Source organism: Rhodnius prolixus, unplaced genomic scaffold (genome assembly GCF_049639745.1).
Source record: "Rhodnius prolixus isolate KJV_2025 unplaced genomic scaffold, Rpr scaffold_2, whole genome shotgun sequence".
Lineage (NCBI taxonomy): Eukaryota > Metazoa > Arthropoda > Insecta > Hemiptera > Reduviidae > Rhodnius > Rhodnius prolixus.
This window is the reverse complement of record NW_027411592.1, coordinates 28,305,602-28,322,376: the sequence shown is the minus strand read 5'-3', so window position 1 is coordinate 28,322,376 and position 16,775 is coordinate 28,305,602. Positions and strand designations below refer to the sequence as shown.

Sequence of the window (16,775 nt, the reverse complement as noted above, 5' to 3'; positions counted from 1 at the left end):
TTTCTTCGTCATTTTGCGCGAACAAGTCTTACTTCTCTTACATTCTTCATTATTCTAATAATTTACATCCACAGATTATACATTTACTTACATCCTCAGTTCTGAAAAATATAAACCTTCGCGAGAATCAGAATAAGTAGGTGTAATAGCTAAAAAGTTTCTAATTTCTTGCCTACCAGCATCACTATCTGTTACGATGACAATGCAATCAAAGACAAAACTTACTTGTATTCAAGAAGACTACCGATGTATAATATTTTAACAGTTTTGCTTACCGTGACTTCATTTCTTCTTCTATAATCTGTTTCTCTTCCATACACAATATATCCTCTCGAGTGACAGACATTGGAGGAACGTTGTAAAAATTGATCTGTACAAAGTAGAATTCTTAATATCTAACCGATTGAAAAAATAAAAAAAAAAGACGAAGATTTACAATAAAACTTACACTATACATTGTTTTATATTTCACTCCAAGGTAAAAAGCTGTTTGTTTAATTCCTTTAAGAACGCAAGTAATACGAGAACCTCTTTGTGGTAAATCATCAGGCCCTGGTTTGTCAACTTTCTGAAAATATATTGTATCATTTAGTTTATCAAAATCCATAATAACCAGTTTAAACGTTACTTTATGACAATACTAATGTGGACAAAGATTGGGTCTTTCAATAAAGGGATGTTAAATTAAATTGGCCAACCGATGGAAGTTCATGAGTGAATATCTTTTATTTTTATGCTGTTTCATGACTGAACATCCTTCGGAGCAGTATATTTTTGACCGATTGGCATTTGAAAAATGAAGTAATAGCAGAAGGCTTCAAGTGATATTTAAAATCAATCTAATTTTGACTGTACTGGTTAGAATACACCTTAACGCAATCGTATGGCTACCATTCATTAAAGTTTGCCCTTGTTGAAAATAACGTAAAGAAAACATAGAAGGTGGTAAGTATTCAGATGAGGCTACAAAAACCCGATTTGATCTTCTAAAAGGAACAGATAATTTTCCAGAATTAGAAACAATAAATATTTGAAAATAAATAATTTTGTAATATTTATTTAATATTTTAATATATTACTTGATAAAAATGTTTAGGTATATCTAAATCAGAAGAATCAAAGAACAAAAAATATTACACCGATTTGAGAAATCTAAGAGGTCAGAAACTTTATTTAGAAAATAGGGCTAAGTAGGTTGCAAGAAGGAAATTGGGTTAGATAGATTTGGGATAAGTAAAGTTAAGGTTTTGCGGGAGGATCTTCTCATATTAATCACACCCGCATATTATTAAGAACTTGAAGAATGAAGAACAGGTTAGAAACTGGTCGAGTTTAAGGTATGATTAGGTGGACAACATAAATAACAGCATAAATGCGTGTCTGTAGCATTTGAAGTCTAAAAAAAATCACTTAAGATTAAACAATCGATTCAGTGAAGTTGCGTAGGATTTCGGCCAAAAGTTTAATGTAAGAAGCAGCAACAGTATCAAAAACGGCTTAACAATTTGAGTTTTCTTCTTTCGTTATTCAATTTTTTTATTTCTTCTCATACGTTACTGAAGCACAGCTTCATTGCAAATAATGACTAAAAATATTTATCTTGGTTGTCTTGACTTGTTGGATATTGTTGGAGAGGCGTTTTCCCCTCTCTTCGAAGCAGGCATAGACTGCTTACTGTTACCGCATTGGTAACAATGTGCAAAGGTCTTTCAAGGTTTATTCTTTGGAACGGAAAAGCGTTTCACTCCATTCCTAATAGAGAAATCATTCTTTTCTTCAAGTCTTCAAGAATATTTTAGAACTATTTGCATCAAATGCATGGTAGTTCCTTCATTACACTTTGATTTTTCCAGGTATTTCTCATTAATTCTAAAGTATCAAATTTGTTTGCGGATCCGCCGTTAAATGTAAGAATAACAGACAAAAATTAAATAAATTAGAAATTATTATCAAATAACTTACTAAAATCTGACTGTAGGAAACATCAACGAACGACTCATCTGCAAACCCAAGAATATAAAACTGTTCTTGATAAACATCCTGTATTGTACCTTTATAATACCTGTCCGCAAAAGAATGTTTAGCCCACACTTCTATTCCAACTTGTATGCCACACATCTTTAAATAGAGAAATTTACGACATTTCTATTATAAAATGAAAAGAAGTATTTAAATATATATGTAAAACTCATTGGAAGTGATATACGTATGTATATTAATATATGTACACTAGTTTATATAAAAAAGTATAATAAAAGAAAAGAAGTACCTTATCATGAGTATGTGGATGTTTAAGGCAGGTTACAAGGAATCTTGATCCTGACCAAGGATTACAACACAGCCTTACCCCGGTAATCTGTCCACAAGTTATATGATACCATAGACCACAAGAAGTATCACAACATGGCACAGTCCCCTTGTCTCGTCCACACACAAAACACTACAACATTAATTACAGACCAATCGTTTTGTATAAATGAAGTTTTTCACACATTACAAAAAATTTGTAAATATACAAGAAAATTTATATAAATTCATGTTTAGAAAATAAGAAATAAAAAAAAATTAATACATAAGAGGAAATTAAGTACTAACGGTTTTTTTAATTTGTAATAGATATGACATAGGAAGGTCTTGAATCCTGTTGATTTTCAGCAAAGATGTAGGTAAGAATGTTGCACATTGTATGTGTACCCATCCTGCATCAACACTCTTTTTCATGGCACCACCACCCAGCCCGCACAGATTGCAACTCTAATGCAAACATTCAATTTTGAAGTACTAGTTCAGAAAATAAATGATAAAAAAATAAAAAGTGATCCCAAATGAAGATATATTCAAACATTTTTTTTATCGATTCCTCATTAGAATTCTGTAGAAAGTAAAGTTTTAACCTAATGTTCAGATTGGGATAAAATTTTAAGATAAAGTTTAAATAAGATTTTTTGGCCATAAAAGCACATACTTTACTCTTACTTTATTTATTTTTAACTAATAAAAAGCAGCTTATCGGGACTTAAACTGCGCATCACCAACTTACCAGTCCGCAGCCACAACTTAGCATGAAGTAACTAATTACGAAGTAAATAAATGGAAAGGTAATCACACGAGCCACTTCTGTGGAGCACGATCTTATAATTGTAGGCTACAAGACCTACCAACACCAAAAATTACAATTTTTTAATCACCAATGAAGGAGTTATCTAGGATGTTAGGTTTGATGAGACTACAGATGAGACTGTAGACGAGGTCCCAAACATAGTTCCTACTGCAGTGTAAAGAAGAAAAATTTCCCTGCCTGAATAATTTTTTTTTTGTTTGTTTTTTTGTGGAGTCTATAATTCACAAAAATAGCAGAATGTCCAAATTAGTACCAATTTATATTAGGTACTACCATGGGACCCTTGATATTGTTTTAAAATCTATAAACTCAACTGCTTTAATGATTTTAAAGATTTTTCAGTTTTTAGCTATTTTCATTTAATTTATTCTATTGTAATGGCAAGATTGAACCTTTTGTCAAACATGTAATAAATGACCTGATTTTATCCGTCATAGCACGCATGTTTTTGTAGCTCCTCTTTAATAAAAACTTCTTTTTTTTGGCATATTTTGAAATGCATCAATATCTTTAATATTGTTTATGCGCTAAAAAAAAATTAAAAAACCATCCTCAAAAACATGTTCATTAAGGGGATGAATGCAAGGCATACAGTGCAGTTTCAAAACAAATTTTTTACTTCCTAGTGGGAAGAGGAAGTATTGCGCAATCGTGTCAAACTTTCTGATTTGAGTTTCGACAGAATACACGTTTTGAGCCCTGGAAGACAACAAAAAATCGCAGGAAGCTCAATCTAAGTTACTAAATTTAAGTACTACTAGTGTACCCGATCTCAGCTTAACGATGAAGACTAAAATACCTGCACGTACCACTCACTGCATTGAATGCTTTTTTCCCATTTTTTGTTATATTTTCTCCAAAATTGAATAGAGAATTCCTCTTATGAATCCACTTAGACTTAGAAAATCAAATTTAAATTTGTGAACGATCCCAAAGAAATGTTTGACTAGGAACGTTTAGGGTCAAAAGAAGAGGATATAGATGGATCAATAGATTGGTATTTTGCTAATATTTCAGAATCGCACTTCAAGGAAGGACACACTTAGAAGTAAATAAAAGAAAGGTTTTTGATCTTAAAAACTAACCAGACCGAGCACTTTTCACCTTACTTTAGAATAGGAATTGATCTTTCAATAGATGTCTTGTGGTTGTGGCATTGCATAAAAATAAATGACGATCCCTAAAATTAACTTTACTTAAAAGTTTTTAATCTTAGTGAAACTATAGGTACGTTGAATAAAACTTATTAATAACGATATTACGTAATGATAAAATTAAATTGTAAGATATTTTGTGAAGAAAGAGCTACACTCATGAGGCCCAAGAGGTATGCATGTGGCTCACGAATAGCAGTTTGCCGACCACTGCACTAGGTAGTTGTAGATGTTCAGAAGTAGAATTTGTGAAACCAGAAGCAGCCCGATAGTATTCTTGTAAATACTCGTATATCTAAGAAAGAAAAGTTTCCCAAAAAATAATTTAAAAAATTTCCTAATGATCGTTTATAATGCGAATTGAAAATAATATGACAATAATTGATGAAAATTATAATCAGCTCCGAGCACCAACGACCAAATTTAGATGTTAACGCGCTTTAAATAAAAATAAATAAAATAATTATAATAAATTAACGATACCTTGTACAATGCTGATTCAAGACTGTCGCATTTGTCACATGCCCAAACTTTACCATATGATGGTGATACAGCATAACAAACAGCATGAACACACAACTTGCATGACGAGCAAACTAATAACTGCGAAGTGTGAGGAATAGGTTTGTCTTCTGGAAATAATGTTCCAGCAGCAATTACTTTGCTTCTGTTGGGTAACACTATCTCCTTTACAGATTGGTACCAATTTGGCATCATTCCACACACAACCTTGAAAATAAAAGTTTACTGAATTATGTACATAAAAAAGAAAACTGTTTTAAGATTATTTTGGAATAGTAGAACAAGTTTCAACATAGTTATTTAATGAATTCACAATGAATTTCAAAATAAAATAATCGAAAGCACCTCTATGTTTTAATGACTTTTAATTAAACTTTAGCGAATAAAAAAAATAAAAATAAAAAATAATAATAAATCTTAGTATCTTCTTGTCAAAGAAAGCTGGAAGCAAATTTCCTTTTGGTTTCAATGTACCTTAATATATTGATCATTTACAGGTTGCCTGCTACGCATTCCAAAAGTACTTATTTTCTATTTTATAAAAATTTTAATCCTCAATTTTATTCTTATATTAGTTAAACGCGCGCATGCACATGCAGTCACTCACACACACACCCTGCAGATCTAGTTTTTAACCAATTATAATAACTTAAAACAAAAATCACCTCATCGAATTCACTTTTTTCAGAAAATAGGACACAGAGCGCACAATGAGGTTCCCTTTGACTCCAATATCTATTGTAAGCTTGCTCTACAAATGGATTTTGTAAACTTTGACTAAGTTTTGTGACTTTGTCTTCTTCAACGTAAAATGTTGTTACTCCTGAAAACAAATTATTTTAAGCTTAAAAAAGCAATATAATGGTTTTCTTATCTAAGAAAATCTCATAAAAATTCTCATTCAATTTTCTCTCTCTGCAATTATTACAATTCTAATTTATACTGTACGTACAAATTGAACCAAAAACATACTCCTCCTTTGAAACAAAACATTCCTGCCTTTTGAAACTTAACCGAAATTTCAAATTCCCAAATACTTTTCATCTAAACCATCTCAAATAATGATGAATGGTTTACATCAATTAGTTAAGACAAATGTAAATAAAAGAGGTCACGTCATTCTGCGGCAAATTCCAAAATATAATAAAATTATTCTGAAAAATCGGACTTAGACTTCAAGCTTATAATTTTAGCAATGCTTTAAAAACATTGATGAGCTTTGATGATATTGACGGTGGATGAGCAAATTTTTCGAAAATACCTTTTTTAAAAACAAATCACGTCGTTTCTCCAAGCACATTCAGAATAAGCTTAATTTTTTTTTTTTATGTTCAAGGTTCTTTTACGCAGTGATGTGGTATCCTGAGATCTGAGATGCAGAGAAGAAAGTCAAAAGTATTCAAAGGGGCCCACGATAAAATATAAGATTTATCTGAGACTTAGAAATCAAATTGGTTCAACAAAAAAGATATAATGATTATGAATAGGGTTCAGTGACGCGTTATAAGATTCGCGTCAGAATCAGGAGGTTGGGAAATAAGAGATTTTAGATTTGGATACGGTCCCACAACAATATTAACATTAACATGACCATTAATAATAATAATAGTAATAATAACAATAATAATAATAATAATAAAGAATAAAAGTTTTATTCTCTAAAATTCATGACGTATCAATCAGAAGGTCATAGGAACATGAAAAGTTCAAGAAAGTCAGTAAAGTAAGTAACATGAAAAGTTAAGTAATCGTACATTTTATCAAACCGGTCTTAACGCCCAATTAAGTTTCGTGAAAGAGGACGTTAGTTTACTTTAACGTTTTTTTCTGTACTTAAAATATAGTTGCGATTAAAACTGGGGATCTTCCCTCACAAAGTTACGCTTCATAATCACTATACCATAACCTGCCCCAAAAAAACAGTGAATTCCTTACGTTCTGAACTAGAATCCTTTTCCTCTGCAATGTTTGAGTGAAGAGAATATTCTGCATTTTTTAATTCTCCAGAACCTTCGATTGCTTCTTCAAGTTCTTGAATGGAAGTGACTAACGTAGGCGATGAAGTTCTTGGAGTAGAAAATATATTTTTTGAGATTGTAATCTTTGGTAAAATTTCATTGATTGTTGTTTGATTTTCATCAGGTTGATTTAATTGAATATTAGAGCTTCCTAATGAAGTTGCCGACCTCGAAGGGGACATTTCTTGGGGACTTGTTGGAAGGATTGAAGTTGACTGCGAAGCTACAGTTTTTGATGAAGAAGGTGAGATTAACGTTAAGGGAGATAAATTTGTACTCGGTGATAACATGCTAGGTAATGAGGCTGAAACCGTGTTAAGGCGAGTTAAAGTTGTAGAAGGTGTGGAAATATTAGAAATTTTTGAACTTAATGCTGTAACAGGCGCTGCAGAAATATTTATTGTTTCTATAGTTGCAGAAGTAGCTGTGCTAATTGCGTAAGTTGAATTTGTTGAAGGTATAGCTGTCGAAGAATTAGATGATAATGTTAATAGTGAGGTCGAACTACTACTACACGGTTGTGTCTGGGGACTTTTCTTAGGAATCTTTAAAATTGAAATATTAGACAAATGACTAGTTTTTGGCACAGTAATAGAGCCTACAAATGAACGAGATGAAATTGGCGTTCTGGATTGCACTGAAATTTGATTTAATAAGGATTGCATGCCACTGTTTATTGGCTCTTTTGTAATATTTCCTAATTTTTTATTGCTATTTTGACCTTTATTTGCAGACACAAGAAGTTTGCGTTTGTTCCAGGAAGATGGTTGAACTTGTTTTACTAGTACCCTTCCAGAACTTGAAGAGGGTACTTTAAGGAAAATTGTTTTACAACCGCCCTCAATAGTATCACTTTTAATACTAATAGGAATTCGGTTAGTCAGTTGAACATTTCTGGCAGACTTCTGAGGTTGCCGTTGCTGCTGCTGCTGTTGTTGTTGTTGTTGTTGTTGTTGTTTGAGATTCGCTACATTAGGTGGAGCTAAATTTCGAATAATAATTTTCTGAGGTACACTTGCATTTGTTTGCAAAGATTCATCTCTTTCTTCTTTCATTGGAAACTGAGTTACCGTAACATTCTGACGTCCTTTAAAACCTTCATCAATAAAATTGCGAATCTTTGCCAGTTCATTAAATTGATCTTCTTTGGATGTTTTTATTTGAGACAAGTTAGTTTTTAGGAGAGAACAATCTACAGGGCTTTCATTTTTCACAGTATATCCAAACTTCAAATCTTCATTTTCTACTTTAACTTTCATAAACGGCTCAAAACTGGTACTTGGAGTTGCTTCAAAAGTTGACAATTTGATGGTACTATCACGTTTTTTATTATATTCCAAATTCTGTGAAAAATTTACAATATTAGTCAACTTAGATTCCCTAATGATTTGTTTTGTTGAATCGTAAACATGTTTCCTCTCCTTCTTAACACTATCTCCTTTACATTTCTCCTTTTTTCTTCTAAATTTAGAGTGCTCTTGTTTGGACATTTTACTGTGCTTATTAGGGCTGTGATTCTTAATGTCAGTGAGAGCTTCAAAGCTTGACGGTTCAATTTTTATTTCACTTCCAACTTGTTTGGCGCTGACACTACCGTTAAATGGGTCGCTTTCATGCGCCGAATAATCATGCAACGAATAATCATGCTCCGTTTCTTCAAGTTCTGTCTTTATCTCAACCCCCGTCGCAACACTATCCTGGTCAGCTATTTCCACAGACACACACTCTTCCATACATTTTTGTAATTCGGAGTGTAACTTTTTAACTTCCATTTTATCCTTAAGTTTTACTCGTTTTTTTTGCTTCCTTGCAGACTTGGCATGATCGCTTTTCTTTTTTTTACGTTTTGTTGAAAGTTCATATCCAGCATCCACCATACTAGCTTCTTCCAGTTCTAAAAATAGGACAAAATTAAAAGATAATATTTTGAAAAAAATACAACAAATCAATATTTATATCAAGGATGTAATTTTATGACTTACTTATTTCACCAGCTTTCAGCCATATATCCTCCAATACTTGAATTTGTTCTTCATCTGGTGAATCATCTTCTAATTCAAGCTCTTCTATGACCCGTTTCACTTCATTTGGAATTTCTGATTGTTCAGTCTCCTCTTTTTTTAAAGCAGGAACTCTTTTATTACCTTCCATTATCAACTGCATCTTTCCGTCCAAGTTGCTGAAACAAAAAAAAAAAAATTATATAGATATCATTAACAATCATTGAAGGAAACAAATTTTATCTTTGTGATAAACACAGTTTCATGAAACTAAAGTGCATTGGCTTTCATCCTACGAGCAAGATTAGAAAAAATGTGTGATTTATAATTTTTTTCATTTCAATTAAATCTCCTAAGAATGTATAATCGTTATTCCTGTCATCAAAAAGCCCTACATCTTTAAACTCTCATTAATACGGTACTTGCACTCGAGCTGAGTTAACAGTAAAATCATTCAATCATACTTCTATGTACCTTCTCATGCTAATATTCTCATTTATTTGCAAAAAAAAAAAAATCATAATTCCAAAATTCATACAGCTACCAGTTAATTTCTTACAATCGACCTCGAAAGTAAAATTTTGATTCCCCCCCCCCCAAACGGGTACTTTACAACCTATATGGTCATATCTCTTATACCCAATAGCCATTGCTCTCTATCCTCCCAATCCCCCACTCTTAATCCTCTCGCTGCCATCGCATCTTAGATCTACCCCATTTTCTTCATTCCTGTGGAGTAGAGCTGTGGATTTTCTTGGGGCAGCGATCTTCACCCATCCGCATTAGGTGGCCATACCACTTCTGTCCTTTTGTCTCTATTGTACAGAGAGTAGGCTTCTCGACTTTGGTTTTCTTCCTAATTTCAGAGTTGAGAATTCATTGGAGCCTGGATATACCACAACTTCTCCAAAAGTCCATTTCCAGAGCCAACAAGCTACTAGCTCTTCTGGACAACGCCAGTTTTCTGCTACGTATGTGGTGGCCTCACTTTTCACGAGAATTAGTGGTAAATCTTATTTTTTGTCTTCATTCCTATTTCCTTGCTCCAAGTCGAAAGTGGGGTCACGTTTATTGCATTTATAATCTTCTTACCGTTACTTACTTTGTGTTCAATGTCTGAATCACTTGTTCCTGCAGATGACAGCCATTACCTAAGATATTTAAATTCTTGCTTGGATGTAGCATCCAGCCATATATAATGGCTACCGACACATTGCGATTTTAGCAACATATTTAATCCTCTTTAAAATACACAAAAGATAAAATCATACGCTTCCCAAAAACAGTATTTTAGAAAAAAAATCTACCTACCCACTCTCACCGTACCCTTAATCAAATTTACCGGTAACAACTTTTCAAATAAAAGTTTACTAAATAATTTGTTCTCTTCGCTCTCCTGTCTCTGTAACATTCAAAACTTCAAAGACTAAAAGAAATTATTATTATCGGACCCAATGCCGAGCGTACTAATGTAAAAGTGCCTCTCTCAAATAAGTGTAGCACCGCACAAAAAAATAAATAATAATAAAGGAAAATCTGTAAATAAGATACTTACTTCTTGTTACATAATATATCGCTAGAAGATGGTGGAGGTGCCAAAGAGATTTTAGTTGGATCTTCTGGATGAGGGCCAAAGTCCTTACCATTTAACCAGAGCTCATATCGCTCTGGTTGAAATCTTTTTACAAATGTATCCATAGAAATTTTCACATTATCTGGCCTGAAATGCAAATGTTTAAATTATTGTTATGTTTATATTATTATTACTCATTAAGTAACATTGCGTTATGATTATAAAATTCTTGCAAAGAAACAACTAGCCACTGATTTAGAGATCGGTTTGATATCAGAATATCACTACGCTTATAATTAATACTTCCATCAATTTACGACATTTTTTTCCATTTTTCCATTGTTGATAGAATTAGATGTGCTAAATTAATTGGTTTCCCAATTATTCCAATTTATACAGGCAAACAAATTTACTGACACGCATACACCCACTATCCAGATGGCAAAGTTGTGAGCGTAAATAATTTGGTTGGATGGACTTTTTTTTCTTTTTTTTTCCAGTCAAGAACGGTTCGAACTTTTGCCTACCTTCAGAAGTCTTGAGTCAGTATGATTGAACAAACATTTTAGGTGGCTTACACATCACGTATATAAAAACATATTACTCTGTTTTAGACATATTGGAATTGAATAAATAAATTATTGCAGAAAATAGGACTTCTGGCTTTCACTAAAAGAAACTCTGTGTTTGTATATTTATCTATATTAACAGCTACATCGGGTATTCCACTAGGCTTCTATGGACAAATTGGGTGGAAAATTATACTTCTGCTACATAAATATTTTTCTTTTCAAACTATGTTTTATAAAGAAATCAAGAGCTAAGAGCTATATCGTAAAGTTTTTTTTTTTTTTGTACAAATAGTGACACTAAAAAGTAGCAGACAAAAGGTATGAAAACCTTTTACGACTTTTTCCTAATCAAATTTTTTAACTGTTAGGGACATACTATATTCGGACTTACAAAATACTAAGTATTTTAGCAATGTACTCGTTTTTAATTTACGAAAACTTTTTCAAGTAAAAATAACTGATAAGTCCTTACAAGAGTCCTTAGTATACAAAGTGAAAATCGTAAAAAACTAGAAAGCACTTTCAAAAAGGCCGTTTTTTTTACCACCGTATTTTAGAAAAATCATTTTTTTCATGTTAAATCATATAAGAGATAGTTTCACATATTATACAACATCGGGTGTTGCACATAATCTTTACAGAGCAAAGTTTGGCTCCTCCATCCAAGATATCTGTCCAAGATAATCAACTCCTCACCAAAAGCGCCCTTAATGGAATACCGAAATTATTTTGTACACTAAAGTTAAAGGTTACTCATACTGCAAGCAATCGTTTAATTAGTTTAAAAAAAGTCATTAGAGTCACAAAAAAATTAAAAAACCATTCAGTGAAGCGGTGGAACACCCAGTATTGTGGATGTTGATCGCTAAGTTCCATCTGATCTCGTGGAAATTTGCATATGAAATATAATGTTTTACAAATCATCTTCCACTTTTTTGCGCAGGAGAGATTAAAACGTTTGATTGACGGTGAAATCGCAATACGGTGTTTATCACACAATTGCCCTTATCTCAATATCTCCTACTAGAAGTAAGAGAAACTATTAGTGCATTAAGAAAAATAACGTTCATAATACCGGCAAAGACATTGAAGTGATCGTTTTCCATATTCAACCCATCTGGTGGTCGCAAAGTTGGTTGATTCTGCACAATTAAACCCATGATTGAATCCGGCATGATACCCGTATGGAAAAGTAATCATGATTTCTCCAGCTTCTTGTGTTATCTAAAATTATTTAATTTCATTACATTTCAAGAACGAATAAATATAATTCATAAAAATTTTAAAATGAATAATTACTTTATTGAATGGGATAGAATACTGTTTAAGAACATGTGGCGATATTATAGTCATCTTATGCCTTAAAAAGGCCGGACATGACTTACTATATCCAGGAAAAAATCCTGTTGCCAATCTCTCCAATCGACGACCATGTTCTGGCGGAATGCAATACCTAAGGAAATAATTTGCCATTAAAAAAATTATTGTAAAATATTCTTTAAATACAACTTAAAAAATTATCTGACAAATAATCCTAAGAGGTATAAGTTAAGTTAAGCAGTATTTCTGAACTTCTCTCTCCACGGTTCGCAATTCAATAAGCTGTAAATGGGGAATTCTACTACAATTACTGTCTGATACTAGTCTCCTCCTTGGTTGAAGTCTCTCAACTATCTATATTGCAGCTACTATCTATTCAATTGTGAGTTCCCAAGATGATTCATCACGTTGGAGTAGAGATTTCGACTTCCAGAACAACCGATTTTCTCACACACTACCTTGTTGGACTGAGAGAGGGATGTTTTAAGGTTTGTTTGTTTAAAACTGAGAATATTAATAAATAGTCAAATATTTATGTAACAATAGATAAAAATAAAACTAATGAAACTAGTGCCGTTATTAATGTATTCTGTATTTTTTGAATTAATTATGTATGGAAATCATGAAGTTGGCGTTCTTTTTCATACAGAGAGAAAGGGCGAATTAGAACTGGAAATCCTGAATTACCTAAGATCCGAAAAAGATTACAATAGCGGGGCGGGACCTATGCCCCACGGCACCACAGCCAAAAGTGGCTTATTGTGCCTTCCCTCTTTGGAACTAGTAGAGGAAATTTCACCTATTAAAGCTGAGGACTTTCCATACTAGTTCTTTTCGCGCAACTACCTCCTTTGGTCTCAAAGATCCAAGGGCCTCATAGCGCAATCGAGCAACAAGTAAGAGGTCCTTTCCTCCTGTCTTCCTCCTAAACACTACGTACCATAGGTGACAATTGGAATGACTGTGTATAGAGCCAGTGGGTCATTTTGGGACGAAAACCCAATGCCTTCCCACAGGTTCTAGTAATATCCCATAAGAGCCTATTTTGCCTTTATTGCAACTTTATCTAGATGTGCTTTCCAAGTGAGTCTGGAGTCTAGAACAACACCCAGATACTTAACCTCACCCGATATATCCAGAGTTTTGTCAAAGATTAGAAGATTTTCGTAGCTCTCTATATCCCTTCTAGAAAAAAGGACCAGAGTAGCAGTCTTAGAAGGGTTTACACTAATAACTGCCCATTTAGTCTAATTTTCTATGATTTTGAGTGATCTCTGCATGAGCTCAGCAACGATTGTCTCGTGCTCCTGACAACCGCAGAAATATCATCTGCGTAGCCCAGGACCGAGAATGCACGAAGGTTGAAAACGAAACTTTGAAACGTACACTAACTAGAACAAACAATCTTAGGACAACAGCGGAATTTACAGCTATGTACATATTCGCATTTATGCAAACAAAATAGACAATATACCCAAATCATATTATCAAACCTAGGCATCAATCCCGACATTATCAAAAACATAATGACACTGTTATGTACAGAAAAGAAAGGAAAAAATATCAACACCTCCGATAAGGTAGAAATAAACAAACACAAATATTAACGACCACATCCACTATGATTGTGACACGTTCTTATAAGTCATTTCGCACAATTATCTAAAAACAATAACGCAACTGAACGAAGTTCAAACAAAATGGATTAATAATGAATATTAAAATAATGAAAAGATTATGGTTTGCACTTTAATTCAAGGCCTTTTCAATTATCTTATGAGGAGTCACAATATTTTATCCATAACGAGCTCACTTTTCTTAAACCAGAATAAATGTTTCTACCTCTTCGATCGCACAGCTCAATCTCTTAAGAGGATATTGCAGAGCATTTGGAACCAAAAGATAGCAGTAAAGAATGTCCTTATAATGTAATAATTTTAAGTTATCGCATTTCTTATGTATTGGATAAATGATGGCTTTACTCCACTGACGTAATATCGATTCATTCTTCCAAATGTATACAATTTATAATTCTTCCCTTTTTATTCAGCCCTTCCCTTAATAACCTTCCTCAAAAATAGTGTTATCCTGGGAGCATCAATCGCCTATCATTTTTGGGTCCTGTACTTTCTCTTCTCTTTTTTAACATTTTCCTCAAAAAACAAATTCTTCAAGCATTTACTAGTAGAATAGTTTACTGATTGTAATTAGTGTGCAGCAAATTTGGGCGTCCCTTCTTCTTAAAAACTGAGTTTATGGAATTCTTGTAGAGAATAGAGGAACGAAATGCTCCTGCACAGAGCATACATTCACTACTCAATAAATTTTAAAACTATTCTATTTTACATGCACAATGAAGAATTACACAACTTATTTAAATCTAAGGCTACCTTCTTATACGAATCAGAATACCGAACAAAATTTTAAAAAATAAAAACAATCTAACCATGTTTTCGGGGCACCAAAATGTAAGTAATTAATACTGTAAAGATCCATATCTTCAGTATGCCAAGCAAACGTAGTCTTCCACATGCCAAAATACAAATATGCAGTATTCACACCTTCAATAGAGATGCCGTAGTCTTCATTTACATAATCTAATATTGTTCCTAAACGATTAATGTTCCAATGCTAAAACAAAACAAATGAAAAATGAAACATTCCCGACCTTACCTTGCTGCAATTGATAATATATAAGGTGACCAATTTTTTTCCAATGAAAAGGACAAAAAAATTTAAGAAAAAAGTACAACGTAAATAAGTGAAACATTTTATTAATTCAATAATTTACAAATTATGCTTACTATAATTATTTAGTTAAACGAGTATTTTTCCATTGAATGGATATTTTTTGTCAATATATCATTTTTTTAACAGTATATTGGAAATTTCGGAGCAAGAAATATCCTTCATATTGAACTTTACAGTAAGTGCTGCAGCTAGAGTATCAACATTCAATCTTGATTTCTCACTTAGCCAAAAATCATTACCCATTGAAAAAACTCTTTCAACTGCTGCATTTGTTCCAGGGCAGCACAACGTAAATTCAACAGGAATTACTAAATTTTCATATGGAATGTGTTCATTTTTGAAATGTTTAAATATTAAATTTACACCCATCTTTTATCAATTTTAACATGTTGATTTTCCCATTGTTCTAATTTATCAGAATTTAAATATATATTCAGTCTTCTAATTTCTTCAGACAGACAATTGTCATCGATTTTAATATCAGGCATTTCTTTCGAAAAAAACTCAACACAATTTCTGAATACAGAGATTAACATATCAAAAAGGAGGACAGGTAGGAGGACATTTTTCGAGAGTGGACAGAACCTACAAAAGGAGGACTGTCCTCCCTAAAGGAGGACGATTGATCACCTTATAATATAATATATATTTTGTCTCAGTTCACATTCATGTTTAGTCGTTTAATTGCTTTTCTAGTTATTAAAAATAAATGGTCGGAAACTCATGTTAAGCTCAACCTTCTACATTAAGGATCCTTAAAATTATACCAAGTGAGGCGTCTACCACAAAAAAACGATAGGACGATTATTTTAGCCGAAATTACTAATCCTGTAAATCTCAGGTACATCAGGACCTCTATAAAATAATATTTATTGCGATAAAAACAGCGCAATTCAATAACCGTTGAAGCTATTAATGAAATACACCGTGATAAATCTGGAAAAAAGCAAATAATAAAATTGCACCATTAAATTTTAAGTAAAACTCTGGTGTAAGAAGTGGTGATATGACATAGGATATTAAATTTTTCACGAATTTGCACCATTTATAGGAAGGAAACGAAACCACAATTGAGTCAAATTATGACAAAAATTGCTAATGGTCTCGCATTAGGTTACAGACCAAAATGGTCGCATATGCATTTGCAAACATCTGAACAGATGCTTTTCTGGAATTAAGGTTTCGAAAAATCTGACGAGATAGTATTATCTACTTTTATATTAACAGAAGTAGGCACCTTTTAAAATAAAGAACAGAAAATGAACATTTTACTCAAATTATAAAAAATTAACTTACAATTACTTCATCATCTGTCAAGGTTCCACTGACGTCAGCTCCATATATTGGTGGATTATATGTAATATTTTTCCAATATTTTCTTTCCAAATCTTCATAATCAAAATGAGGCGGTGTACAATATTTTGCTGATGATGCTAATTTGTGATATTCAGTAACAGTCATTGGCCTTTTCTGTATATTAATCTGTTGATACAAACCTTGTTTGCCGGTAACTACCTGACATATTGGTGCGGGAATTTGAATCTGAATATTTTGTAAATCATAGCCAATAGCTCTTGGTTTCCACTCTGGTGGTGGTACGATCTGAAAAAATAAAATAATAAAATAAGATAATCTAGAAAAAAGAAAATAAACTGGGATTAATTTTTCCTTCCTATCGTTTTAAGAAAATAATCACTTACTACACTAAAAGTACTGAATGCTGTTTAAGAAACGTACTACTGTC

At 32.6% G+C, this 16,775-nt stretch overlaps 1 protein-coding gene across 3 annotated transcripts in view; it reads right to left on the bottom strand.

Annotated features, from left to right (window-relative positions):
- The window catches only part of LOC141449398 (lysine-specific demethylase 4C-like), a 32,416-nt gene that overhangs the window by 3,071 nt on the left and 12,570 nt on the right, over window positions 1-16,775 (bottom strand). For 2 of the 3 annotated variants that reach the window (XM_074118818.1, XM_074118819.1), the window contains 14 exons: window positions 16,328-16,633; window positions 14,727-14,911; window positions 12,260-12,413; window positions 12,036-12,184; window positions 10,371-10,535; window positions 8,798-8,994; window positions 6,733-8,709; window positions 5,463-5,620; window positions 4,759-5,004; window positions 2,596-2,754; window positions 2,270-2,440; window positions 1,963-2,118; window positions 449-568; window positions 276-370 (listed from right to left, as the gene is read on the bottom strand). In XM_074118818.1, coding sequence (XP_073974919.1) covers window positions 276-370; window positions 449-568; window positions 1,963-2,118; window positions 2,270-2,440; window positions 2,596-2,754; window positions 4,759-5,004; window positions 5,463-5,620; window positions 6,733-8,709; window positions 8,798-8,994; window positions 10,371-10,535; window positions 12,036-12,184; window positions 12,260-12,413; window positions 14,727-14,911; window positions 16,328-16,633 — 4,238 coding nt within the window. The remainder of the gene's footprint in view (window positions 1-275; window positions 371-448; window positions 569-1,962; window positions 2,119-2,269; window positions 2,441-2,595; window positions 2,755-4,758; window positions 5,005-5,462; window positions 5,621-6,732; window positions 8,710-8,797; window positions 8,995-10,370; window positions 10,536-12,035; window positions 12,185-12,259; window positions 12,414-14,726; window positions 14,912-16,327; window positions 16,634-16,775) is intronic. The other variant, XM_074118820.1, reaches the window with a different exon arrangement.